Raw genomic sequence first — 27,848 nt, 5'->3', positions numbered from 1 at the left:
TGGCGTTTGGGGCAGCAATCAGTGCAGCAGCAGCAACAGTTATAAGCTTCTAGAGAATGGAGTGAGGAACACTTCACCCCCAAGTGCTATGAAAGCAGTTTAATTTCTAATGTATTCAAGAAGGTAAATGCATTTTAAGGTGCTGTTGTTGAACAGTGGCGACAGTTGTCAACACCCATATTTCTGCAGTTTGAGCAATGCAACACTAGGAATAAACAACTTTAAAAAGCCATTACCCTTTTTCAGTTACTTATTTCTTCAACTGAAGATGCTCCTTCTGTTGAATGCGAGCCTTCTTGTTCTCTACTGACCACAACAAAAACTTGGAGGATCTCTCAATCAGAACCCTTCCCAATTAAAAAAAAGCCAAAACAAACAACAAACCAAAACCCCAACTCCTAACCCCAAGTCACTCTTTTATCAAGTAAATATGAAGAAGCTGGGTTTTTTTTAGTTGAAGACATGCTCCGCCAGCTCTAAAAAAAAAACAAAACAGAAGGCAAAAGAATCACTCAAAAAATAGCTCAAGACAAGAGCAAGGAATTTGAAACCTGTAGTCTATGTCCACCATTCATTTACGAAGCAGCATCCCATCTAAAGGAAAGGGATAATTTTTGTCAGATTATTATTAAAAAAAGGCTTTATTTTGAACAAGTTTTCTCCATTTGGCTTTACAGTCTTAACATACATGAAATCCAAGCAGCATTTTCACAAAGTAAGAGCCAAATACAAAGAAGAGGAAGCCACTTGGGATTAACAGTTTGAACTAATTGACTCAGACTTCAGAAAATCTGTATGCTGTCACTTATCCGAGGTAAAGAAGTTCCGTAAATTAAGATCCACTGTTTTAATCAAAGAGTCAACAATGAAATATTTGTGAGAAGTAGGTACCTTTGGGGAGAAAGAGGAAAACCAAAAAAATCACCCTATGACATTATAAGCAACAACAGGAAGGGGAGGCAGGATTTCAACTTGGTTTGTATTGGTAAACCAATATAGGTTGGACCGCTGTGTGTGTTTAACCAAGTACATGCAGTTTAAATTTCAAGTCTGTTGACTTTCACTGGTCGTAATAGTCTTAATAGGTGAACCTAACTGAAGATATGCCTTGAGCTTAGTTTATATGCTGAATGCTGTAATTAGGTAATCATTACACAATCAGGTAATGATCAGTGCACGAGTTTTTTTCCATTAAGTATCCAGTAAAATCCATTACTTTCAGTGCCCATTATGACATATTGCAGTTACATCGTTAATTTTTGGGTAGCTGTGCAATCAGACCATGATATGATGCATTTGGTGGAATTCACCTTTCCTCAGAAAGACTGTATGAGAAATCAACCTGCTATCTGCTCACGCAAAAGCACAGCTGCAGTTTAACAGGGTTTATCTAAACAGATGAAAGCTGTTATAGGGACATATTTATACTAGTTTAAAATTAACTTGCTTATAGAGCAAATCAGATTCTGCCATTCATCCGTGTGAATATGATCTTAAACCTTTTTAAATAGTATCCACGTAACACTATAGATAATAGTTAAAAAAAAACAAGCAGAAAGGCTACCCACACCTTTTTGAGCTTGAGGTTTAAATTAGCTCACTATTCATCCCACATCTCACTGAAGAGGAAACAGAATTGGATTAATATCCTGTTAACTGCAATAACTAAATTATCAACATTAAATTTCTAATATCCAGGAGAAACACCACAAGCTTCAGTTCAGCCATCTAATGCCAGGCACTGCATATTTTCCAGTGAAATTAAAGTGTAACTTGTAATTAAACACAAGCAGCGAAGCCATCTTCACATCGATACATTTCTTGAAAACATTACCGGCAAAATAAGTTCCACAATCTGGTTGGCCAATGATCCAGTGCGAACAAAATAAATTCAAATTGAATTGGTGCAAGAATTTAGTTGCAAGGGGCAAAGCAGATTCATTTAGAAAAGCTAATTTTTCAATATTATTTTGTTTTCCAGCTCCGAGTTCGAGTGAGCAAAATGGTTTCTCACTTATTTAGGAGGCAGAGAGAAGCTGGGTTGTTAATCTGACTTTGCAATGCTTCCATACCCTTGCTATTTCTTTCCCTTTATAATAGTGATCAAGGAACAGATTTATAATTTAGCAAGCTATCAGACTGAGAACTAAAAAAGCACTAATAAATTCTCCCTGCAATGGCAAGCTATGTTGTATTATGTAGATTCCTGTACATAAAAGTTTCATCTTGCAGAGATATAACCACAGACCAAGATCTGTTACTACACTACACTTGGAAAAAAGCAGACATGAATGGAGTTAAACCACAAGTCAGCCAACGCACAAACTGTCACCTAAGATGTTCCAGCAACACTTCATCAGAGCTTTAACTCCTTAAGAGATACACAGTCTATGATACACGGCTAGTATGCAATTCAACTAAAAAGAAAGATGTCTATGAAGAAACTGCCATGTACCTATTAGCTTTAATCATACTTCAGAGTGTCAGGAAGTGAGCAAAGGTGAGAAAAAGATTTATTTTCCACTAGCTTCCAATTAGTTTCCTAGGACCCTGAAAATGAAATGCTTTTCATTAAGTGACAGCTAAGAGAACACAGTGAAAAAAACTCAATCTGTTAAGAAATTTGGTCCTTGTATTTAGGACCTTGCATTTCCTCCAACAGATCCTGTGTGTCACTTTGCCTGGCGCATGAGTTTCTTGTTTTTAAAAAAACTCACCTGCCTATTATGGAATCATTGCAATAAAAATATTAGTTTCCCCCCACATACACTGCATTAGGTAACTTTCTTTCCAGCCAAAGAAAAGGAATTTAGTCAGGAATCATACAAAAACCTGAACTATGTGTTCTGGCACAGCCAGGAGTAGCAACTCAACTACTCCACAGTGCTTAGAAAATAGGCTTTAGATGTTACACCAAGAAATTGGATTTATTGTAAATGCCACAGTCACATTGATAGACAGAGCACAGACTTCTGGTAACAAACAAACATACATTTTTGTAACTAAGCGTTTCTACTTGGTAAATAAATGCATTTCGCACAGCCTTCCTTTTAAATGTGCCTAAACTAACCCTAAATAAGCAGACAGCACAGCAGAAAAGGGACACTTATGTGAGTAACTGTTTCTTAAGCAGTATATTATTTTTATTATGTATATAATATTTTATATTATATACACACATCATTTTCATCAACAGTTCAAATTATACCCGAATTAAAAAAAACAAAACCCCAAACCAAAACAAAACTGGCGCTCATCCAATGCATTTACCACCTTTCCCTCAGGCATAGTTAATCCAGGTATTTGTCAAGATAGAGGAATGACAGTTAAAAAGACTCCCCCCCACAAGAAACAAGTTACACAAAGAATACTGTATCACTACAAATTTTTTATTCAGAAGCCCATCTTTAAAAAAAATCTCATTATGAACTTGTTTGGTCAAACTACAACACTTTCTAGCAGACATACAGTAAAAATGGCATGGCTCAGAATCGACCAGATCTTTCACGATCTCTTGACCGCCTCCTGTCACGTTCGCGTCCTCCTCCACCACCACCTCCACGACCACGATCTCTGGATCTAGACCGACGTTCACGGGACCTTGACCTGGATCTATGCCTTCAAAGAAAGTTTGAACGTTTTATTGTTTCAGCAATTTACTTGGAAGTATCACACAGTGGAACATTTAAGGATGCAAGTAATGAGAGAGAAAAAAGACAACATGGCATTAGAAGGACTGGTAAATTCACAATCAGGATGCAAAACCAAGTATTTACAAACTGAACGAACTTCATACTGAAAAGCCAACACATGCCATCTTTTAAAAGACTTAAAATGTTGACTGCCAGTCACCCATTACAACAGATGTGCAAAACTTAAAAGAAAGGCATGTAAAGGAACCAAATGCACGGTTACACAGCTGTTAATCAGAGAAGCGGGAAAAGGGGATTGCAGTTAGGAACAGCTCTTAACACTGAGAACAAGCCTACAGCTGTTTGTAAATTCACTCCAACTAAAAAAACCGCATTAATTCACAAATGCAACTCAGTTCTCTTATTTGGTGTTTCTCCCTTTCTTTTTTCCCCTCTGCCCTCTCTTCCAGAAGCCATCAGCATTTGCAAACAATTTCCCCTGCCTCTGAGGTCAAGGGTTTAAATTTAGGAAGAAAGCTGAAACCACCCAGAGTGTATTGCTAACACAGCTACTACACATTTATAGCCTGCATGGCACTCGTCAAGGAAAATACTAGCGTAGATGTTTAAGCACTTTACAGAAGTCTATTGTATAAAATAGGTGAACAGTACAGTTTAAAATGGTTGTAGAAACTGCAGCAGAACTAAAAAGCTCAGGAAAACAAATGCTGCAAGTGTTATGTTTGTAAAATATCGTCCCACGGTGAGACGTTTTGGGATGGGAGTTTGTGGTGACAAATTGTATTATGACAGAGACAGACAACTCTTGCATATTACCGAGTGTTCCAGAATTACTAAATTAACCTAAACTGAACTAAATTCAAAAGTTCTGGTTTACCCCTTTTTTTCTACTAAAAAACCTCACATGTATTTCATTCTGTGTAGAACTACTTTCAAGTCAGTCTAGTTTACACAATTTACTTGTGAAACCCCACTGACATGAGAACTGGTTCTTTTTAATAATCAACCCTCACTGCTAATAACCTGTGACAGCTTTAGCTGCACAAAGAATTTAAACTGGGCAAATAAAGACAAAACTGGATGGGGGATTCAGCTATTTTGTTTTACCACAGACTGAAATTGGGCTATAGGTAAAACAATCATATTCCAGAGCCAAACATACAAGCCTAATCTTTTCTTGCAATAAAAGGCGATATTGCTTAATTAGCCTTACTAAGTTCAATAGATCCAGATTCAGATTGAAAGGAGTGACCAAAAGCCTAATACAAGAGCATGCTTTGTCATTTTCATAAATCATCCAGACATCTGAAAAGCTTATATTTAAGATCAAATGAAAATTAATTGGGATATTTTAGGAAAGTATTTAGGCACAAATACAGGTGTCTAAGCACAATCTACATTTTCCAAAGCCAAATTCTTCTTCACAAATTCTAAGATGCTGCCAATTACAGACATTTATAAGAAAAACACCTTCATAATTCCAGGCTCCTTCTGTGATTGAAAGAAACCAACAAAATTTGCTCTATACAAAAGGAAGCTTGCAACTGTATATGCCTGTATTAAATATCATGGTCCTAAAAGGAAGCACATCAAATCCAGCTCAAAGTGAACAAACCACAAGACAGGCATCATAGTAACAGCAGTGGTATAAAAGCCTTCCTATGAGGTGCCTTAATAAATATTTTATTATATATTTATATTAAATAAAATTAAACTTATTTATCACAATCTTTTTTTGCCATTAAGCAAAATTACTGTTCCTTTGCCCTCCTGAGAATTCCTGTTAAGAAGGGTCAAGTTGTGAGGCTAGCATAGTAAAAATTGAGCTCAAAACAGGAACTGCTCATTGCTAACACTAAGGACTGAATACAAGATAGAAAAGTTTGCCATTAACTGTTAAAAAAAAAAATAAAATAAATAGGCTGAGCCCATAATATAATCTATAGATATGCCTGGTAGTGCATAATGGTGAAAGCGGCTAATCTGATCCTGTCAAAATACCCATTAGTTGAGTAGCCTGCTTCTAAGAGAGGCCACAAGCAAATACATTTAGAAGAGAATAGAGAAAAAGCATAAAGCAATACTTCTACCAAGTAATGCTTACCTGTTACAGTTTGCAGTCTGGAGATTTGGGCCACAGGCAGGTCCTACATACTTGACTCAATCAATGTTCTTCTCTTTGAACCTTGCCTTCTCTTAAAGCCACATCCCTCAGCCTCCACAGCACCACATAGCAAGAACCACTGAAACATTGTTTCTGTTTATTTTGTTCCTTTGTTTTTTTTAGACAAAAACCTACTCCTTTGCTCTAAGCTGGTGGCTTGCTAGCTTTACTTGATGCCCTTTCATTGGACTTGATGCCTTTTCATTGGTGCATGTCAGAACAGCATTAGAAAGAGAAAGAGAGGACTTAAGCTTAAAGATTTGGCTTCAGAATTTTTTGAAACTGATCCTTAATTTCCATTTGATTTACACGTTTAAAAGAAAACTTACTTTTTACGACGACGCCCATACAACTCGCGTCTTAACTCTCGAGAAATGGGCTTCAAATGCATAAAGTTGCAGAAACCTCCTCGTGTACACTCTCTGAAACAGAATCCAAGAGACAGTGAAAATACCCAGGTGTACCCTGTCTCTGTCTGCCTACTGGACTCCTAGCCATCTAAAAGTTGGTAACCTTTAACATTAAATCGAGTAAATTGCAAGCATCATTTACTGGCATTGACTCACTCCTAGATCAAAACCCTAAAAGATGGCAAAAGTCAAGATGTTGACTGCAGGTCCTCCACAGGAACATTACATGAAGTGGTTTTCTTCCTCCACTAAGCTACACATAAAACCCACACCCAAGCAACCACCCTTCCTGTGCAAGCATTTCAAAGATACTGTCATAGGCAAACAGGAAGTAACTTTTTACCCCATTTCATATTGACGGCAACAGGCCTCTCTGAAGTCAGTCACAGGTGAGAGCTCAGCATGAATGGGCTGCCCATTAAACCAGCGATTGTTCAGGTCAATCACAGCCTTTTCTGCATCTTCTTCACGGCGAAACTAGAAGCAAAATTAACATTTTCTCATGTTACAGAGGTGCAACAGAAGATCAAAGATTTCTATCAAATCAGTTGTGCTAAATCTGAGGCTTAGGACTAGTAATCACAGTAGAAGCTACTTCTCAGTAGCTTCCTGGGACAAAATCCTCCATGAAATCAAGGGGCAAAGATGCTAGCTTTTAATTAATCATGACTCAGAGCTAATCACAACACTGATATTTTCTCTGAATTATGTTCTATTTGGTCTTTCAAGATTCATGGCTTGTATTAAAATATGACAGAAAACACTGTGTTTTCTTAGTACAACTTTAAACGAAGGGAACACTTAAAGAGTACTTCCCAGAACACTAATGCTCTAAATGTAATGGATTTTTTCTTTATGTTTCAGAGAAATCTGCATGGGAACTGAAGCTCTCATTCATTTAAATTAGAATTTACAAAAGTCTGATCCTCTTTTACAACGAATATAAAACTTGAAATTCCTTCTCACTGTTGTTTTAAAAAATTTAAAATTTAAAAATACCTTATATTTGATTATGACCTACACAGCTGAGAGTTTTAGGCCTGAAAATACTTTCCAGGTAAGTACAGTAAGAAAGTACAATAAAAATATTCTCACACACCCCCATGTACACACAATAAAATTTCTGTGAGTGACAACTTTGTTCTCATTGATACCAATGATTTTTAAGAGCTAAACCTAAGGGCCCCAGTCTGCACCTTTAACCACTCAGCTACTGCCAAATGTAACTTGGGTACAAGATGTTTTGTTTAACTGGGAAGTTAGAAAATAAATGCACCTGTTGAAAATAAACACACCTGTTGCGAATAAACCTCTGCTCATAATGAAGTGCTTAAAAGGCAGTGTGGTGGGAAGACAGACCCCAAATTAATCTTGGCAAACTAAACAGTCCAGCAGTGGTGACTGTGTTTGTAACAATGTAAAGAAAAAAAAAAAGCATTAATCTTTATGAAAATGACACAGATTTTGACTATCAAGAAAGCGTCTCATAATATCTTAAAATTTATTTCAAATTCCATTCACATTTTCACTCTTTCTACTTTATATTGCGAAGTTGGAGGAGCTTATAACCCGAAGAGCAACTCTCACAAAATCCACAGGCATACACTAGCTTTTAAAATCATAAATCAATATATACCACCCCTACTGATTACATAAAAACATTTCTACCCTACCTTTACATATACATTTCCAACTAGATGATCTCCAAGGTTATCACAAACGTTCATCTCCTCGACTTCACCATATTTTTCTTCCATTTCTGTGAAGACCTCCTAAATACAAAGAAACCATTAAAAGTTTGCAGCACGTTAGCTGTAAGTACAGAAGTACTTCATTTAGCTGTCATTAAGTACAAAAGCAAACAAATTTGATTTTTATGTTTCCGATTTTTGAATTAGTACTTGCTTGGCTTGTACTGTGTCCACCTGTAAGTACAGCGCTAACAGGATACAAGAAAGAGCTACGGAAAACATTAATTATACAGTATCTACAGAACACGTAAGATGCACTGAAAACACTACATATAAGCCTTGATGCTGTAATTTTACTTAATTTACTTCTACACAAGTAATTAAGCTAATTTTAAGTTTACAGGAAAGAAGGAGATTATGGAATCAAAATGCTATATTGCTTAAGTTGCTGTTAATTAAACAAAGCCTATTACAAACAGTAAAGTTAAAGCCTAACTATCCAAGGGTTATACCAGTAAATATTCATCATTCTAAACTTTATAGGAACATGTAAAGAAATAAGCGCTTTTCTCCAAATCTATGTAACTCACTTGGGTCAAGAAATCCACAAACACTTGCATTTTTACATCTTTAACATACCTCAAAGAATTCATCGTAATGTTCCTGCATCTCAACATCGCTCACGGCACCTGTAAAAGGAAGAGTCATATTGATTAGAGCCTACAAATAAGGAAGAGGAGATCTTGATCATACTACAAAACAATCTAGAGAGGCCGTCTGGAGCATAAAAGACACCATATAGCAAGGAGCTAACTAATAGGAATATTAAAAATAAGTACGTGTGACGACTTTTGACTCCCAAAATAGTATGTCAAAACATTACACTGATATGATCAAATCAAAACAAGTTTTAAGAAGAACCAAACTTGTATGCCACAAGTTTAAAGGGGGGAAAGGAATTAGTTTGAAATGTCACTTAAATTTAATGTACAGTCCTATCCTCAACCTACCAACAATTTTACCTAAACAGAAGGCAAGTGCTTTGTCACATCTGCATATTTTAAAGCATAACAATTTAGCATTCCTCATCCTAAAGGCAGAATTTCATTTTAGCACGTCCACCTCTCCAGCATATACACTAGAATTTCAGAGCTCACGATGTAAAAGAGCCCAGATTTTTTTTTAAATTTGCTCAAAATAGTTACCAAAATGACACACTTTTCTCAGTGCCCTCAAAAGGTACCATAATGCTTTGCAATAGAGAGCCACTTTCTAATTTATCTTTCAATATTGCCTAATTTTTCTGTAGTGCTGCAGAACTCCCCTTGTAGCACAAGACAAGCGAGCCCATATATTCAGGTTAGAGTAGCTCCAAGCTGAACTTTACAAAGGAGCGCTCCTTGCTTGCTGCTATAAAAGCCAACATAAGTTTGGCTGATTTTTCAAAGCTTTAAAAATATAAAAATGATTTTCATTTATTTCTTCCAATTCACAGCATTTTAAACTACATTAAGCTGCATACATTAAAGACTAATGTATTAGCTCTTCAGCAGTTAATTCATTTATTAAGATGAAGTGAAGCAGTTTTTAAATGAACCCTACATTTTATGCTATAAAAATATTCTAGCCTTTAAATTACAAACACCACTGTTCTAGTTCACAGAGTGTGAAAGACAAGAAACTGAGCCAACAAAGCTGAGTTTGTCCACTTTAGGCTGCTATGAAAAAAAAAGAGATGCATTGAGCTCAGTCATTTTTGGCTGTTATTACCATTGGGACAAACTTTACATTGTTCTTCAAAGGCTCTAATAGTAACCAGCCACACTCTCTCTGGAACTGGAATTACTTTTCTCCTGCCCAGCTTACCTCCTGAAGGCAGCTCAGGGGCATCTGTAATACAGTTGAGGCTAACAATACTTCTGCTTTGGAAGCATATTAAGAACTTTTAACTTTCTTATTCCCCATTGCTCCCCCACAGTTATATAGAAAATTAAGGAAATATCAAACATTAAACCAGTATTTCTTAGACAGTTTAATACTTAACTCTATTCCCAAGGTTCTGCCAACAGCACTGATAACAGCTCACTAACACCTAAGGATTTTTTTTTTTTTTAAAGGTGACAGGGGCTCTGTGAGCCACACCAGGAATAACTACTTTTTAGCAGATGGACAAGTGCTAAAAACTTACATGGAGATTCCATTGTTAAATTAGGAGACCTTAAGTAACAGTTAGATAATGACTACTTGAATGTCCTTCTAAAGTGGGAAGCATACATATGCACAGCCTTTACAAACATTCATATTCCAGGGCTACTGGTATCTGAACCTTGAGAAGCCCAATTACTAATTAAAATACTCAGGAAAACTATTGCTGTTCAAAACTAAGGTTAATCTTCTACGACGGCAATAGAAAGGAAGACAGTTAAGCAACAACAACAAAAGCATTAAATAGCTACCCAAGTTATCCATTTAAATTACATGCAGTACTTAAGTAGGGACAAATAGATTAAAAAAAAACCAAAAAAAACAGGGAGCCAGGAGTTTCAGCAAACCTACTGACAACAGAGCTCCAGCTCTACCACAGAAAGTACAGTTAGGCTCCGTAATGTATCTACCTGCTTGTCAAGACAAACTAAAGTTGGATACCAGCATTTAGAACGCTAGAGAATCTGTTCAAGACTCTTGCAGCTGTACAATCTAAACAGCTCCACAGACCAAACGGCTGTAACTATGTGCAAATTAGTTACCAGCACATTAAGAATTAAGGGACAGAGTGCAGATACCCAATGGTACATGTTTTTTTTGTTTACTGAAACAGCACTAATTATTAAGCATCTGCAACAAGAAAGCCTACAAACCAATGGAACTGTTTAGGCATCTAGAGAAACTTACAGGACCCATTATGTATCTAGCTTGATTGTGTGACAAAAAACTCAAATTACTTAATTGGGCCACTACTGCTTTTAGAAGCAGAAGTGACAGTGTTGACTTTCAAGTCAGTGTCTGCTTTCACAAAGCACAGCTAATCAAATGCTGGTAACTAATCTGGACTAGTCTATAATACAACAGGTAAAAAAAGGAATAGCCAAACAAAGCTTTATTACCACACAGTAAATATTCACTTCAACACGAAATATTAGTTAGAAAATAACACCGATCCTTTTTGGTCCTAAAAGTTTTATTTTTTTTAATATGTATCTCTTATTATAATATTGATGATTCAATCACAGTGATATAGGAGTAATCGCAGATCAACAATCGTGGTCATTTAACTTCTGCCAGTCTCAGAGTAGGTGTGTTTTCTTATGTCCATTCCTACCTCATGAGGAGTCATTAAATTAAATTCATGACCATACCCAAATGCCTTCTCCTCCTCAAAAGTACTTTTAAAAATATATTTTCCTAAATAAATATGCAACTTTGTTTTGGAATTTGAATTTTCAAAGCATGGAAAGAATTTTAAGCATGCACCTATCCAAAAAGGACAGCTGCCAGAAGGGAAGAGTTTGTCAGTCAAAGTGTATTCTTCCAAAGCAAACTCTAAATGGAAGCTGCATTAACCTAGGACCAATTTCTGCATGCAGTCTGAAAAGTTTCAAATTCCAGTTCTCTTAACTTTGACAAAGCAGGAAATCTGTTCTGGATGAAGTCAATGTGTCTTTGTCCTGCTCTTTTAGACAGTGCAATCTAATGGATAGCACGAAACATACAGAAAAGCATTCCTAGGATGCAGGCAACTGGCAGGGAGTAAGGTGGAGGGAAGAAAGCAGTGCAACCAAGACTGCTTTACAGGGGAAGTACAATTTTTGATTTAATAGATAGTATTCAGATTCTCCTCATAGTTTTGGAGTAGGGAGGAAGGTGAGCAGGACAAAAAAAAATGGTTTTTTTTCTGTTTCGGTTATATTTTTTGGAGTGTTTGTTTCAGACACATTTAAAGAAACGTGGTCAGTTTGATCTGTTAAACTACAATGGTAGACCAGCTTAAGTCGACACTGAGCTCTGACAATCAAGCCCAGGGAACCAGTGAAGGAACTTGTATGAACTTACAGCGCAAACCGTCAGCAGACTGGGAAGAGTTTTGAGGGTTACGGTAAATGTTCAAGAGGGCAATGGTCTGAAATACAAAACGCAACAACTTTATATTATGGAAAATAATTTTAACAAGAAACTGGTTTCCTTTAGGGTCGCTTTAGCCGAGTCTGTGCTGAAAGAGAGGTGGGTTATTCTCTCCCAAGAAGGAGAACTTTCACTTAGCTGGTGACCTTTCTGAATCAACCTAACACTGTAAAGTAATAGAGATCTCATGATACTCCATTATTGTATTTTTTTTGTTTGTTTCATTCACTGATATTAATACCGAGGGGTTTTGAATGATTTCAGGCAGGTATGTAATATGTAAAAAATCTAGACATAGTATTCGAATTACAAGCATAGTAATTTTTTGGAATTTGGTTTTACTGAACGGTTGCTAGTAGCAAAACCCCATGAATGCAAGCAATACAATAATTACAGCATAACATGAAATCTCCATTTTCCTAAAAAAGTTATAAGATGAAGGAAAACCCACAGTTTTGGGAAACTTACCGTACATCCCGTATAAACCTATTTTTTTTGTTTGTTTTGTTAAATCAAGAATTTGAGAAATGTCTGCAGGTGAATCCTTAAAAAAGAATGCAGTGTTACTAAGAAATCAAGTTTTACTTTGCAGTGCAAAAGATCTGCATTAAGTCCAATCTATGCAGCCAATTCTGCATTCTGAATTGCACACATTTAACAAGCTCTTGATCTATGCGCAAGAAGAGTTCCGTCACTTGTCCTGTTTGCAACAGCTTTATGTCAGCAGCTCAGAAGCCAACATTATTTTCTCATAATTAGGAGTGGGCTCTTTAACACCATTCTTTAAAAAAATTTCTCCAACTGTGGGACTTACAGTGTGAGCCGTCAGCCGTCTGTGCACTGTTTTGGGGGTTACGATAGATGTTTTGAATCAAGATGGTCTGCGGGGAAAAAAAATAAAAAGGGGAATTCTACTGGCTGCTGTGCATATAATAGACAATTGCAAAGAGACAACTTGTTTGCAAACAGCTAAAAGTAATATTTTATTTTCAAGACTTCCTTTTGTATTTGCAGAATATCTTCCAAAATTGCATCCAGACCATCATATTATGAAAACAGTTTTAATTAACCACCAAGAAAGAGCTGCATTTGTCTCAACAGCTACCCTCAAAATGGGAATTGTGAGGCACAGTAACCTAACGAGATTATGGAGATGCCTAGCTTTCAAGATCAGATTCATTACTGTAAGCCTAGCGGGGGGAAAAATAGTGTTATGTGCACAGCATATAATACACAATGCCAGTGTCTCTAAAATGTTACACCTGACAGTAAGGTTTTTAGGCAAGAGCTACATCTCATTTTGTGCATGGGGAATTTCTTGGTGGAATTTCTGTTTAAATAATATAATAGCATCATCAGTTCACATGTTTCCGATCCTTCAAATAAGGACAATATCCTTCTAGCCCTTCTGCTTTTTACTTGAAGAATTAGCCCAGGCAGACTTGAAACCTTACATTTGTACCGTTCTTCTTAAAATCAAGTTTTCTGAAAAAACAAACCATGTTTAAGTTAGTAAACTAATATTACAAAAAAAAAAAAAAAAATCCAAATGTCCATATCACTGTAAGTAGCTCAAAAATTGAAAATTGATTACTTAAAATACAACCTCAATGTTAGTTAGTACAAACCACAATCCCCAAATAATTTTATCTTACACATTACTATTAGTCACATTACAAATTCAGAGTTTAAAGAAGTCAGAGGACCGACAATGTCATACCTACACATGCTGCCCACTTAACAGGTAGAAAAATATCTGTAACATTGCATTAAAAAAAAAATCACACACTTGTTTTATAATGGCTATGACTATACCAACCAAAGCTTTGTGCTTCCTTGGCCTAGGTTTAAAATAACTATGTTTTAGCCTACAACTGGAGAGAGACAGAAACATGCATGCGGTTACAGTGTTTCTGCTGATTGGTGGTAATTTGATGACCCAGGACTGCAAGACCTTTCCTAAGACAGCTCTTCTATAGAATAGCTGCACCAGCAATAGCAACACAAGATAAAAATATTGTGCCAGTAATTTCCCATTAGTAAGGTATCTGTTCTTCTATCACAGATGATTATCAATTCGCATACAAATAGAGATTTCTATAGCAAACCCTACAAATCTGTCAGATATGTCTGAGACATTTCAATACAGAATGTCTGTCAAGTGCAATGCTTTAGTGGTCTCAGACATCACTGGATAAATCTGATGTGGCCTGATGACCCACTTCAGCTGGCACTCCTAACTGCAGTTTCTAAAGCAAAGCTGAAGACTGCACTGACAGATGAAACCGTTATTGCACATGAATAGGGTTTTTTTTTGGAAAAGAAAAAATATGTAGGTGGGTTTTTTTTGCTATTTTTGCTGTGGAAGTTGTCTAATTTTGAAATATTTTCTAGTAGCCAATGACCTAAATTCAAGTCTCTAAATAAGCAGCCACATTTCAGCGTGCTCTCCATGCAGGTCAGCAACATGGAGTAGGTTTGAAAATGGACAATGATCTTTTTGAGATACAATACTTACACTGAAAAATTATTAAATTCCTGTAAGTGGAAAACTGGTTTTGTAGACAAAAAAACAGCAGTGGTCTTTATTGAGCAGTAACCCAGGCAGCCCCCTCTAGAACTCTCCTTGCCACTCACGAAGTTTCATTTCATGAGCACCACCCCTCTGTTGTCCAGTCACATGGGCAGTGCTTGCCACCTTAATTCTCCTCAAACCAACACCAGCCCACCATCCTCATGAATTCTGCTCCAAGCAAGTTAAAGAGAACTTGCAGAAGACTCCACTGCTGTGTAAAATTTACCTCTGTGGGTAAAACTGCTGATAATGCAAAACTTTCATAGGCACTACTTAGCATACACCATATTTATGAAGAAATCTGTTTACCTGTATACCTTGACAATCAACAGTGATAGAAAGAAGTACACCATACAGTTCTCCTGGAATGTAATTTCTGAAAACTATTGAGCTCATAAAAACCTATCAGCCACTGCACTTTTTATTTTTTGGCAGACATGCAGTCACACATTATGTCTCTATCAATATCCGCATAGCCAAAGACTAAAGAATTTGTCAATCAGCTGAAATATATACCCTCAGCAACCAGGCAAGTTATTTTCGAGAAGGAATTACTCACATTCAAAGGAAATACATAAGTTACTCTCGAAACCTAAGAGCCTGGGTCAGAGAATAAATTTAACAATAGATGAGTCGCTTTTATTTATTAATTAGTTTTCTTCTATTGTATGCATAAAAGAGTTAAGCTCACACCTTGGAGACAGGTGGAACATGCTGACACTGTTTGTGGCTACAAAAAAAAATGGGGATGGTTTCAGTGCCTAAACATCATTGAGAAGGCACACTCACCTGAAAGTTAGCACTGGTTGGACTCTACTACAGGCAAGCTTACAACAGCATCGCTTCCTGCAGCCATTAAGGGTGACAGGAGATAATTAGAAATGCTGGGAGAAGTAAATGGAAGACCGCAAAAAAGCAAAAATCCATATAAACTGGGGCCAAAGAGAACTAGTTAATTTGGAGCTTGGTAATTATTCACTTGTATCTAAGAATCTACATTTTAAAGAAGAATATACTTCCACAAAAAAAAAAAAGCAAACAAAAAGGAAAACAAACCTGGCTAAATGTTGGTTTGTTGTGCAACCGAGAACATCTGTCTCCATGACGACAAGCTCCAATTTTGAAATAAAATGAACAGTTGACTCTGCAAGTAAAATAACCGAAGTAGTTACGTATTAGAATAGAAAGCACTAATAAGAAACTCCTGTAAAACATAAGCCCTAAATGCCTTTATCTTGATGTGGGAAAGTAACATATAAAAAAAAAAAATAATCAAAACAGTATACAGAAGCATTACAGCAAATTTGTTCATATTTATTCTTCTTTACCCCAAATTTACAGCCAGTCGCTTAATCAATTTTACCCGCTACTCAAACCCAAAGCGTGTACATGACACCACGGACAGAAGCGATTAGTACTGTTTTACCCTTCTGGTTCTCCATTCTTGCCTTTGTATCAGTTTCACTGGGTGATGGGATGGGAAAAAATGTGAAAAACAGTTTGAAAAGTTAACACTACAAGCTACATGGTTGTGTCTTAGTTCATGCAACTTTCTAGTCTAGACAATGTAACCTGCTTTAAAGCAAATATAGTTGCACCTACCTAATGTATTATAACTACCTGTTTAAAGTTAAGCTCTAAGGGTAACTCACAAGTGTTGCCAACACAAGATTTGAAATAAACTCAGGAGAAAAATCACATTACAGAGAGAATACACATAGGCAAAATAAGTTCATTAAATTAAGTCATTTCCATTAATGTAGTTAATAATTTTAAAAGGAAGTATTTAGTATTTTTGTTAAACCACAAGCTTTTCTTGAATTAACTATCATCTCATGACACCTTCAAAACTACACTGGTTTAGGAATTCCAGTAAAACTCTTGCACATTAAGTGTAACTGACATGGAATGATGGAAGAAAACCATAAGGAGTTCAGTTACCTTGACTGGGAAAACGGAATGTAAAATGCTGAAGGGCAAGAAAACTATTATCGGCTATATATGGTTAAGTGAAATATAAGAATTCTCCTGGAAGAATAGTTATTATTCTTATAGTTGACACCATTTCTCTCTACAATCCTACATAACCAACATCAACTCATGAAGAGAAAAAACACTGAAGTACTAAATCATATCTGATCTCTAGCAAAACATTCTACTATAAAATGGTTTGCTATTCATTACGTTTTTTAAAATATATACTTAGTATTACAATATACTTACTGTCTTTTCTGAACTCTATCCTGAAAAAAAAAAAAGCCCTAACTATAACATTTTCAATAGTGTCTTCAACGTAAGACACCTCTGGAGAGTTCTGATTCTTTTCTGCATGGAAAATAAGACCAGGAGAGGAATTTCATGCCTGCTATAATGGCATATTCTAATACTGTAAAACTGTAATGCATGATATCAATAAGGACGCTACAGCGACAAGAGCTCAGGAGAGGCTGCCGATATTGGTTTTCTGACAAGACGAATGGGTTGGAACTGGCGTGTAGCACTACAAAGTAGAAGGAAAACAGAAGCCTCACGGCCAGGGGCTGACAATAATTTAGTCCTGCAGCACATCGATGCCCCGTTTCATTTTTACGAGTGAAAAACACGTTGGTTTGGTCAGGCTGACGGTGACCAAATTTTCGTTAGGAGGGTTTTGTAAGTACGCTTCCAACAACCAGAGAAACTAGAGGCGTTCCCGACGCGTGGAAGGCTGCAGGCAGAAGCCTGAGGATCAGGATGCAGCAGTCGGGGAAATCCTCCGCACCCTGGGGAGGGGGGAGAAATAACCAGTCGCTGTCCTTGCAGCAGAGCGGCAGCTCTCGGGCTGCTGCGAGGCGCAGAGACGCGAACAAAAGGGGAAGCGAGGGGCGGCCCTTTCTGGCAGAAGGCGGCAGGAAGCTCGGCACCCAGCGGCCCCGACCACTCCCGCCCGCCACCAGAAAGGCGCAGCCGCCGGGAAAGGGGGGAGGTGGGAAGGGAAAAGGGGAGGACGGAGGGGAGGGCGGCAAGGCGCCACGAGGTGCGGCGCGCACACCCGCATGGCGGCCGCCAGGGAGGGGAGCGAGGAGAAGGAAGTCCCCGACGAGAAGACAGACCCGGCCCGGCATGGGGAGAAAAGGAAGCGCATGGGGCGGGGCCGGCGGCGCGGGCACGCGCAGGCCCCCACGCAGCGGGAGGCGCGCGCGCGCGCGCCCTCCTCCCTCCCTTCCCCCGCCCTCCCCGGCGGCGCGCGCGCACGCGCGCTCCAGCGGCGACGGGGGGGGGGGGGGGGGGGAGGGGAGGGGGGAAGGGAGGGGGGAATGCGGGAGGCGCGCGCCCGTCCCGCTTCCTCTTCTCCCCAGCCCCCCCCCCCCATTCCTCCCGCGGTCGCGCGCCGCCACGTTCCATCGCTGGGGGTGTGGGGGACGGGGGGACGGGAGTGGGGGAGGGCAGGACTCCTGGGGGGCGCGCCGCGGTCCTTGTGGCGGGAGCGGTGAGTGGAGAAGGGGGATGGGTAAGGGAGGAAGGGCTGACCGCCACGATGGGAACAGGCCGCCCAGGCGGGGAGCCGCGCGCGCTCCGCCGAACTCCCCTCCCCCTCCCCGCCACCACAGCCCCCGGCCTCCCTCGTCTTCCCCCCACCACCACCGCACCCCCGCGTGGCGCCGAAAACCGCAGGGAGCGGCGATGGGCCACTCACTTGTCCTTCTCAGTTCCGAAGATGGAGGCTAGATACTCCGCCATCTCCCACCACCCGCCCGCCCGCCGGACAGCCCGGCGCCCAACGCAGACGTCACAGCCGCCGCGCCGGAAGCGCCTGTTCCGAGTCCCCGCCGGGCAAGCGGGGGGGCCTCTGTGCGCATGCGCGCGGCTCAGCCCGCCCCCTCATTGAGGGGAGCGGCGCGCCTCGCCTCTTCCCGTGGGGTGGGGCGGGACCCGCGGGAGCCAAGTGGTGCCGCAGCCGCGCATGCGCAGGGTCGGATTGGGGGTGCAAGGTCCCCGACAGCGAGAAGAACCCCAAATCATCTCAATGGGGGTCGGTTTGGAGCTTTAGGAAGCGACTATCGGGGCAGGGCAATGCGAGGGAGCGATCCCCATCGGTCCTGGGCAGCGAGACAAGAGCTCGGACAGCGTGTATTGCCCACGCACACGGAAAAATCCTCCCAGAGATCTTGTGCCCGTTTTGTGACTTCCGAGGGCTCATTTTAATGGGATGATGAGCTTCACAGCAGTCAAAGCTCCTGCTGGTTTGGAGCTTTGGAGCCAGCTCTGACCCTGCCTTGGGGATGGGGAGAGGCACTGGCACAGGTTGCCCAGGGAAGCGGTGGATGCCCCAAACCTGGAGGTGTTCAAGGCCAGGTTGGATGGGGCCTTTGAGCAGCCTGATCTAGAGGGACGTGATTTCTCAGTCATATAGTGAACTGAATTGGTTCACTGCGCAGTTCAATGAGTGCCAGAGCTAGCATGAGGGAAAAACAGGACTGCTGCCACTGTAGGTTGGAGTGAGGGTGATAAAATTTTGAGTGGGACAGCCCCTTTCAATAGCAGCATGCTGCTAGATCAGCCATCTTCTGGTGGGAACCTAGCCCAAGCCATCAGGGGAACTACAACTGCAGTAGCCTGCCATGAGCTCTGACAAATTTGAAGTGCCAAATGATTTTCGTTCGCCACTGAAAGCAGTCTGTGATGTGTGCTCACGGGGTATATGCTTTACATAATAAGCAGAACCAAAATGCACTGATGTTTGCTTTAATGTTTTTATTAAAGACTTTGGCTAAAATATATCAATATATGTTTTTCCTGAGGAGTTAAAATCTGTTTTCACTATCTGTAATGCATTGAGTTACCACTCCTTATCTTGTAAGGATGCCATCAACTTTAGATTACCCTTTGCTTTAGCTCATGTGGTGTACTGCTGAGAGCAAGAAACATTTTCCAGAGTGTGGTTTTAACATTTTTAACATAGACGCTTTTTAAGTCAGTTGTTAAGCTGAAGTCTGCTGACCCTGGGATCCATGTTTCACAGACAAGTAACTTGACCTGGAGATGCTATTAGAAAACAAATCAAAAAAACTGCTCCCATGTTGGAAATATGCCTTTGTACATGACAAGCAGAAATCTTATGGTGCCTCCAGCAAAAGTAGATGCCGAAAAGAACTCATTAGGAGTGCAAGGTGAAAGAGAAAATTGCATGGAGTTCTTTCTGGCATGTAGAATCGCTGTGGCACTGGTAGTGATTGGCAGGGTGGAGAGTGTTTGACTGTAATCTCTTTTTCTCAGTTTTGTAAGACCGTGGTCCTAGAGTAAACCTTACAGGTCATGGAACTATTGAATAATAAACCCACTTATATATTGCTCTTCATTTTCTCAGCAGTCCTCTGTACCAGGGTTGCCCCTTACAATGGGGACAGCAGACTCCATCCCCACCAGAACTTTATAATCCTCAGCCTCTCTCTGCACCCTTTACCTCCTGTGCTTGCAGCTCCACAGTACTGGTGGTGTGTCAGCAGGAGGGATCTCTATGGTTTGCATAGTAATAGCAGTCAGTCTTTTCACATGTTTCTTCTACAGTTATCTCAGAATTAATTGAAAAATGAAACAAAATGTCTTTTTGTGTGTGAGCCAATGAGGGGTAGATGATCTTGTAATTAATGCAGTGACAGAGCCACCCACATTAGAGGTGTTAGCAGTGTTGCAACTGATTATCTGGAGAGTGGGATATCTTCCCCTTGTGTCAATGGAGCCGAACCACCCTTGGAAGAAAGAGATGCTGCAGTGCGTCTGCCTAATGGAAGGGCAGTGGTGTGGACAGAGCCTGTGGACGCTGGATGCAACATCTCATGGACACATCACAATAAGGATAAGAAGCTCCTTCTCAGCTTCCTTGAATGACTTCACCTTGTGTACAGGGCCACACTTAGAAGAAATAAGGGGACCTGGAACAGGAACTAGGGAGCGTGAGGATGAAGGGAAGAAGAACCTTTGAAGTAAATGTTGACAGGACAGCTAGAAAGGTGTAGAGGTGAGACAGGAGCCAGCAAAGTAAAGGAAATATGAGGGAAGGGGTCTTCAGAGAAAAGCAAGAATCAAAGGCAGAAGTCTGTGTAACTACTCATTATTGCATATTTTATTTTGACCAAATCTAAATGAGGACATTTGTAGGACTGAAGAGAGGAAAGCACAGCTTGGATATATTCCCTGGTGTTACACGTACTTTCTACTGCTACAGGGTTGTTCAGGTTAGTGACTTAGTGCAGGTTACTGCCCTGACCCAACTTGATTAGATCTGTTGGGTTAAATGATGCTGCAAACCCTCCTCTGTTTTGGTCTGCCTTCTTAAGCAGACCCCTGGTTACCAACAAAATGAGGAGAAAATGGTGCCACCCAGATTTGGTTTGGAGATAGGTGATTATAAAAGTAACTTAGTAGGAAAGCAGCTGGTTTTAAGAGAGGCAGAGGAAAGAGGAAGGAAAAGTGGTTTGAAACAAAAGATGGCAATACTTGGATATAGAAAAAAGAGGTTAAAACAAACACAGAAGCACAACCTACAGTACATACAGTACTTAATGTATTCACTGGAAAATAGCACCTTCCTCTTGCCAGACTACAGAAGTCTATGTTAATTAAGGAAGTACCTGGAATTCCAGGCCAGTGCACAGGACTTGATTTCTCAGGTTAAAAGGATTTCACTAACAGTTAGTGTGTAGGGATAATTAGTAACCCACAGCCAGCAAGCCCTTTGAACAGTTTTACCAGTTCTTTGCTTGACACCTCTTGGAACAAGGCATGACCATGAGAAGAAAGAATCAATTTAAGATGTAATGTCAAAAAATTAATCAGAGAAGGCAACTCGTGTACATTAGAACAGAGCTGTAGCTAGTAATCTCATCTAATCTACTTCCATGCCTATACTTCAGTAATCACCATGGTTATATTAAGCAGATCCTTAATTATAGCAGCCCCAGTGACTGCTACACAGCACAGCAGAGAGAAGGGCGAGATCTTCATAGCCACAGTCGCCGTAAGGATCTGGAGGAGGAATGTAATCTGCTGCAAAATGACTGTGTCTTGTTTCATGTGTTGGAGAAACATGCACAAGCATGAAGGACTGTGCCACTGAGTGCTTGGGGACAGACCCTCTGACCTCTAGGTCACACACAGTTGAACACTAATCACCATTGATATAAGGGCACTGTTGTGATGCTGTGTGTGAAGGTAAATTTAACTAGTCTGGTATGAGGGCAGTTGGTGGGGTAGCATGAATGGCAAGGAAGGGGAGAAGAAACACTGAGTCAGGGAGCGGTATCAGGGCAACAACAATGCAGAGCATGGATGAAAGATTTGAGTCTCTTATGGAAACTTTTTCTTGGAGAGTTTGTGAGATCCAGCCCCTGATTGGAGCACTGCTGATTTGTTAACTGTTGCTCTCAGAGCGTGCCTTACAATTGAAAACCAGGAAAATTAATAAAGCTGCATGACTTTTTTAAGTTCAACACATTATTTGATGTTGTGTTTAGTACTTTGGTCTGGCAAGCTGCTGTGCAGCCTGGGGTTAAGACCCTTGTTATGCTGATTCCTTTATATAAAGGGCCCTCTCTCCCTGCCCAGAGGAGCTTAAAAGCTAGACAAAAATGACACACCCCTTTAGAGAGGAAGCATAGAAATCAGATTATTTCCCCAACAGCAAGATAGTCAGGAGATTCTTTGAGTCAGAATAAGGATTTAGAAATAGCCGTGGTGGTTCAGATGGAGGGTTCACCAAGCCTAAGCGCACTAGGGAGTAGGTCTTGCATCCAGCCTCTCTACCTCCAAACAGTGCTGTGAAGACACCATTTCATACTCCCGCTGCACTCACTTTAACCTCCTTGATCACACACAAAGTGGCAGGACCTCTTAGCTGGTAGTGAGTGTTAAGCACCCCAGCAAGGAGTGCTGGGTGGCAGAAGCAAAAATGTTCTGCACACAGCAGTGAGCACAGTGGTGTATTTGTGGCCTTCCCTCATTCATGCCAAGAGGGAGACCTCAGTGCACAAATACATTCAGTGCCTGGGACTACAGCTTCACTTCTCTCATCTTCAGAACCCCTCTTTAAGGCTCATTTTTTTGCATCCCATTGTTTACACTCTCTTTATCCAGGGAGCAGATAATTTGATTTCTCCCTGTTTTCTTTCCCCATAGCCCTCTAGCTGCCCATGCTAGGCTGGGTGTCAATTTTTATCTAGGGCTTGTGCTAGCCAGACTCTGAAGAGAAATCAGTAGACATAGTACTGGTATTGACCTGACAGGGGACCTCTAAGACCAGGAAGGTGGTTTTCCCAAGGTGAGCCTCATCCCTTGCCTTCTGGCTGTGCTTTCTCCAGATGTGGGCAGCTCAGCAGCATCACCGTGCTGTAGCTGCAGGGGCACAGCATCCCTGTTGTTTCCTAAAAAAGAAGGAGAAAACTCTTTTTTTTTTCTTCTACTTTCAGTGCCTGCCCCTGTGAGTGTAATCCCAGCTCTTCTGTCTCAGACCTCCTTTCCCAGCCTTGTGAAGTATTGCCCCACGGCTATCCCTGATCCACCTTGCCTCTGTCACACTGACTGGCAAGTAATCGAAGTCCATCTGAGAAGCAAGTCCTGCTGCTCCTTTGAGGGAAGTTCCTCTGTGCTGTCTTGGGCAGTTTTGGTACGGTATTTTGTGGGAGAAGTTGATCTCTTTGAACAGTTCTGACTACTTTTGGAAAATTCTCCAGGTATTGCTTGCTCGCTTCCTGTCCCCAGGTACTTTGCAGCAGTCAGAGGACTGGGAAGGCAAGAAGGCAGCAAAAGCAGAGTTTGGTGGAAATTTTGGCAAATTTGGAGGGGGTCCTGCCACACTGCTGTCTTCTGTGGTGGAGAGTCCATCACAATGCCTGATCTGGCCGTGGCCTGAGCACTGGGGGCCCTCCCAGCTGCCTGGCTTTTGGAAGCAGTCTCTTGGGGTGAGATACTGAGTGTGCAGCAGGAGCTTGCGGATAAAACTACAGGGACTGATTCATACATATTCACAGGGTGCTTCCAGCTCAGTATGGGTGACTGTGCATGCAGAGGTGCCAGCAGCAGTGGTGAAACATCTGCAGGTTGGTTCTCCTGCCAGCAGCTGTTGCAGTGTGGCAGTGGAGTACAGGCTGGTGCAGGGTCTTACTATGGCTGTGTGGTTATCAGGAGGGATGTGTCAGTCTGTACTGAAAATGCTGAGAATTCCTCCCTGTCTGGAGGAGCACACCCCGCCTTCTGGCAGAAGGCGGCAGATTGCTAGTGGGTGTGTGTACCTCTCAAAGAATAAGACATGACCCCAAGAGAGAGGAGGGGCAGGGTATGTATGCATGAGCTGCCCTGTTTCCAGGAGCATGTTCCCAGTCTCCTACTTTTATTAAGTTCAGGGGACCTCCTGAGCCTTTAGCGGTTCATCAGTTTAGTACTCCTTATTACATCTCGCCTCCAAGGACTTGTCTAGTGTCGCTTGAGCCCATACAAACTCTTTGTGTATGCTGCGCTCCAGAGAGGACCTTGCAGATTTGCTATCCCCTTTGCATCACTGTGTTTGTTTTCAGTCTGGGTCCAGATGGCTTCTTTTGGTTATGGTTTCCTGTTACAGCAGAAGCCTAGCTAATATTAGCTCAGCCAAGGTGTAAAGGGGCAGGTTTCCCTCCACCCCTCCCAGGGTTTTTTTTTTCCCCCTCTCTCAGACTTGCCTGACTGCATGGTGAGCAGACTGAACTTGCTAAAATGGCTGGGTTAATAAGCTGAATCATTTTATCATGCAGTTAGAATTCTGAAGGGAAATGAGGCTGCACAGCACAGATGGAAGCAAGGTGGAAGGGAGGGAAAGCAGGAAGGACAGGGTAAAAGGAGGAAAACAGAGTGTAAGGCTTCTTACTTTCTGTGGCAGCAAATTTGTTCAGCTCAAGCTTATCACAGGACTGTACACTCACAGTAAGCTTTGTTATCAGCAAATATAAGACCTACAAATAGCAAGTGTTTCTGCCAGTAAATCATAGAATCATGGAATAGTTAGGGTTAGAAGGGACCTTAAGGATCATCTAGTTTCAACCTCCATGTCATGGGCAGGGACGTCCCACTAGATCAGTCTGCCCAAGGCCCCATCCAGCCTGGCCTTGAACACCTCCAGGGATGGGGCATCCACAACCTCCCTGGGCAACCTGTTCCAGTGTCTCACCACTCTCATGGGGAAGAAATTCTTCCTAATGTCTAGTCTAAATCTGCCCCTCTCCAGTTTATACCCATTCCGCCTGGTTCTATCCCCACAAGCCTTTATGAATAGCCCCTCTCCAGCTTTTCTGTAGTCCCTTCAGGTACTGGAAGGTCGCTGTAAGATCTCCTCTGAGCCTTCTCTTCTCCAGGCTGAACAAGCCCAACTGTCTCAGCCTGTCCTCAGACGGAAGGTGCTCCAGCCCTCCAACTATCTTTGTAGCCCTCCTCTGGACCCGTTCCAACAGTTATATATTTTTCTTAGGTTGAGGATTCCAGAACTGGACGCAATATTCCAGATGAGGTCTCACAAGAGAGGAATAGAGGGGCAGAATCACTTCCCTCGACCTGCTGGCCATGCTTCTTTTGGTGCAGCCCAGGATACGGTTGGCCTTCTGGGCTGCGAGCGCACGTTGGAGCAAATTGGAGCAGGAATGTCAGAGCAAGCTCTTGTAGGTGGGGCAGAACCTCCTGCACATTCCCTTTGCTGTCTGCAGCTGAACTCTGCTCACAGCTCCACATTCACAAAACCAGGAGCGTGCCAGATTGATCCTGAAATACATTGACAGAAGAAGTTCTGTTTAGCCAAAGAGGCCAATAGTAGTAGCCTGCAGAAAGGCAAGGTACAATACACATACAATAAGCTTTTTGCTGCTTCCCTTTGTCAGACAAATTTCCCACCAAATCTGGTGGGAATTCTCCTGGGCCGGATGCAAGGAGCGCAGGTGACCAGGCTGTTCCCACTACCCTTTGGCACACCTACTCCATGGCGGGCTGTAGAGATTTTCTGCGTGGCCATGCCCTGTGGTCTGCTAAAGCAGCAGATTGATGGGCAGTGATGGACACCTCCTGACAGCAGAGGTGCTTTCTATGCCCTCCTCCATAAAAATAATCCCCTGACTCCAAAGGGGTTGGAGATGACCTGGTGAAAGCCGCTGCTGGAAATGATGGATGCAAACGCTCCCGTGAGCTTTCATTTGTTTTGCTGGGGCTCCCTCCTGTGGCCTTCAGCTGGAAAAGCTCACCGAACGCAGCATTACAAATCCATGGTAGAAATTGAGACCATGAAAATGATCCGGGGGCTGGAGCACCTCTGCTATGAGGACAGCTTGAGAGTTGGGGATGTTCAGTCTGGAGAAGAGAAGGCTCTGAAGAGACCTTAGAGCAGCTTCCAGTACTTAAAGGGAACTACAAGAAAGCTGAGAGGGGCTCTTCATCAGGGAGTGCAGTGGTAGGATGAGGGGTAATGGCTTTAAACTAAGAAAGGATAGATTTAGACTAGATGTGAGGAAGCAATTTTTTACAGTGAGAGTAGTGAAAGAGTGGAGGCTCCATCCCTAGAAATATTAAAGGTCAGTCTGGATGGGGCTTTGAGCAACTTAATCTAGTTGAAGATGTCCCTGCTTCTGCAGGGGGGTTGGATTAGATGGCCAGTAAAGTCCCTTCCAACCCAAAACATTTTATGATTCTGTGATTCTATGAAGCTGACCTGGACATAATCCAGAGCAGCGTTTCCCACGATGACCCTGCTGACAGCATGAGGTGCTCGGAATGGGCATCGAGGGGATGGCAGAGCATGTTGCATGGCCCAGTGCAGGATGCCAAGTGACTCCTGTGCTCCAGAAGCAGGAGAATCGCTTCAATGAGATGGTGGGTGCCAGCAGCCTGGGCAGGAGACAGGGATTGCACCAGTATTTGCACGTTAAGTATGCAATTCACTCTGCAGTGTGGCCTCCCCATGCGACTGAAAGGTGAGCATTGCTGCCCTGTCCTCCCCTGGGACCTTATTTGAGCAGCAGGCAGTCACCATCAATGCATGGCACAGGAGGACCTTGTGCTCCCAGATCTCTACTGGTGTGTGAAACAAGGCGCCAAGGACTGAGCTGCCTGTGTTCACCTTAGTACACAGATGCTGGGTGATGCCGCGGAAGCCTGATGTACCATTTGTGGAGGTCTTAGATGGGTGCAGAAGATGCCTTTGAGGGAACTTGAATGTGAAGTTCACTTCTGGAGAGAGAGGGATAACTTGGGAGAGGCTGCCTGGACCTGTACTGGCATGGGACCACTTAGAAGATTGTTACCAAACCAGCTCCGGTTGTGAGTTGACATCTCTGGGGAGACTCCCGGTGCAGAGAGAGGAGCAAGATAGTTGAAGGGAGGCCCTGACAGGGGATGGGAATGTGACACGTCAGGAGCTCACGGGAGGAAAACAGAAGCCCATTGCTTTGTGCAGTGCACTGGGCCGAAAGAGGATGTGGCATGTGAGATCTACTTTCCCAGCTCCCTGCAGAATCCTGTGGCATCAGTAAGCCCCTCTGAATACAAGCAAGCTACGATGAAGCCTACTTGCCACCCTTCTCATCTCCCCATGGGGCCAGAGCTGGGCAAAGGAGGCTGAGGTTCTGCTGTGGGGTTTTGCTCAGCTTCCAGGGATTTGCTCTGCCCGACGCAGCTGCACTGTCTGGGTATCCATGTTGTGGTGTGTTCAGCATGCTATCACAAAAATAGTACCCCAGCATGGGCAAAAGATGGGGGCCAGCTCCAGTCAGGCTGTCTCCACACAGTCTGAATATACAGGTATGTAACATGGACAGCAGAGAAGTCTGCATGTGGGGCTGTATTCATTACCTTTGTCAGAGAGCCTTAGTCCCCACAGGTAAAGAGGCAGAGGAGGAGATTCACTCTGCAAAAGCAGTTGCAGAAGAAACCTGCCTGAGGTGAAGCCCAAGCTCAAGCTATCGTTTCTCCGCTGCCAGCATTGCCCTTCCGAGGCTAGGTAGGTTGCCACGGGTCTGATGACCTATGCTGAAATTGAGCTCTGCTCTCTGCATCACATAGGTGCCTTGGAAAATTTTACCCAAAGCCAAGCTGCTTATTTTCAAAGCAGGAAGCTCTAATCCTGTGAAAATATTATTTTCCAATTATGACTTACAGAATGGCTGATGCAGATCTAATCGATCTGTTTAGTCAGTCCTGTGAAAGCACAAGCATCAAAGCCAGCTTTGATGCAGCTGAAGAGCTGTGTCGCTC

General features: G+C 42.0%; 1 protein-coding gene across 5 annotated transcripts; it reads right to left on the bottom strand.

The window, feature by feature from the left end:
• Positions 1-633: 633 nt before the first annotated feature.
• On the bottom strand, positions 634-18,429 carry U2AF1 (U2 small nuclear RNA auxiliary factor 1). Of its 5 annotated transcripts, XM_054069110.1 has the most exons (11): positions 18,289-18,415; positions 16,836-17,374; positions 15,669-15,756; positions 15,402-15,458; positions 13,492-13,522; positions 12,852-12,918; positions 8,558-8,607; positions 7,901-7,999; positions 6,571-6,704; positions 6,147-6,239; positions 634-3,618 (listed from the first exon to the last, which is right to left on the bottom strand). In XM_054069110.1, the coding sequence occupies exons 3-11, from the start codon at positions 15,713-15,715 to the stop codon at positions 3,486-3,488; spliced, it is 711 nt and encodes a 236-aa protein (XP_053925085.1). In that variant the 5' UTR covers positions 15,716-15,756; positions 16,836-17,374; positions 18,289-18,415; the 3' UTR covers positions 634-3,485. The 5 variants fall into 5 exon arrangements, with proteins under 5 accessions (XP_053925085.1, XP_053925079.1, XP_053925071.1 ...); XM_054069104.1 differs by lacking the exons at positions 13,492-13,522; positions 15,402-15,458 and adding an exon at positions 11,969-12,035; XM_054069096.1 differs by lacking the exons at positions 12,852-12,918; positions 13,492-13,522; positions 15,402-15,458 and adding an exon at positions 11,969-12,035.
• Between the last annotated feature and the right edge of the window lie 9,419 nt (positions 18,430-27,848).

This window comes from Cuculus canorus, chromosome 1, assembly GCF_017976375.1.
Source record: "Cuculus canorus isolate bCucCan1 chromosome 1, bCucCan1.pri, whole genome shotgun sequence".
Classification (NCBI taxonomy): Eukaryota; Metazoa; Chordata; class Aves; order Cuculiformes; family Cuculidae; genus Cuculus; species Cuculus canorus.
Note: the sequence above shows the minus strand (reverse complement) of the source record. Positions and strands in the feature narration are given on the sequence as shown.

Excerpts from the sequence above, each read along its gene's own strand:
- U2AF1 (XM_054069110.1), bottom strand. The coding sequence starts at position 15,715 with ATGGAGACAGATGTTCTCGGTTGCACAACAAACCAACATTTAGCCAG. Across the intron at positions 6,705-7,900 it reads TTGGAAATGTATATGTAAAG|TTTCGCCGTGAAGAAGATGC; the intron begins GTAGGGTAGAAA and ends TTTTGCTTCTAG. Across the intron at positions 6,240-6,570 it reads TGCCGTCAATATGAAATGGG|AGAGTGTACACGAGGAGGTT; the intron begins GTAAAAAGTTAC and ends ATTCTGTTTCAG.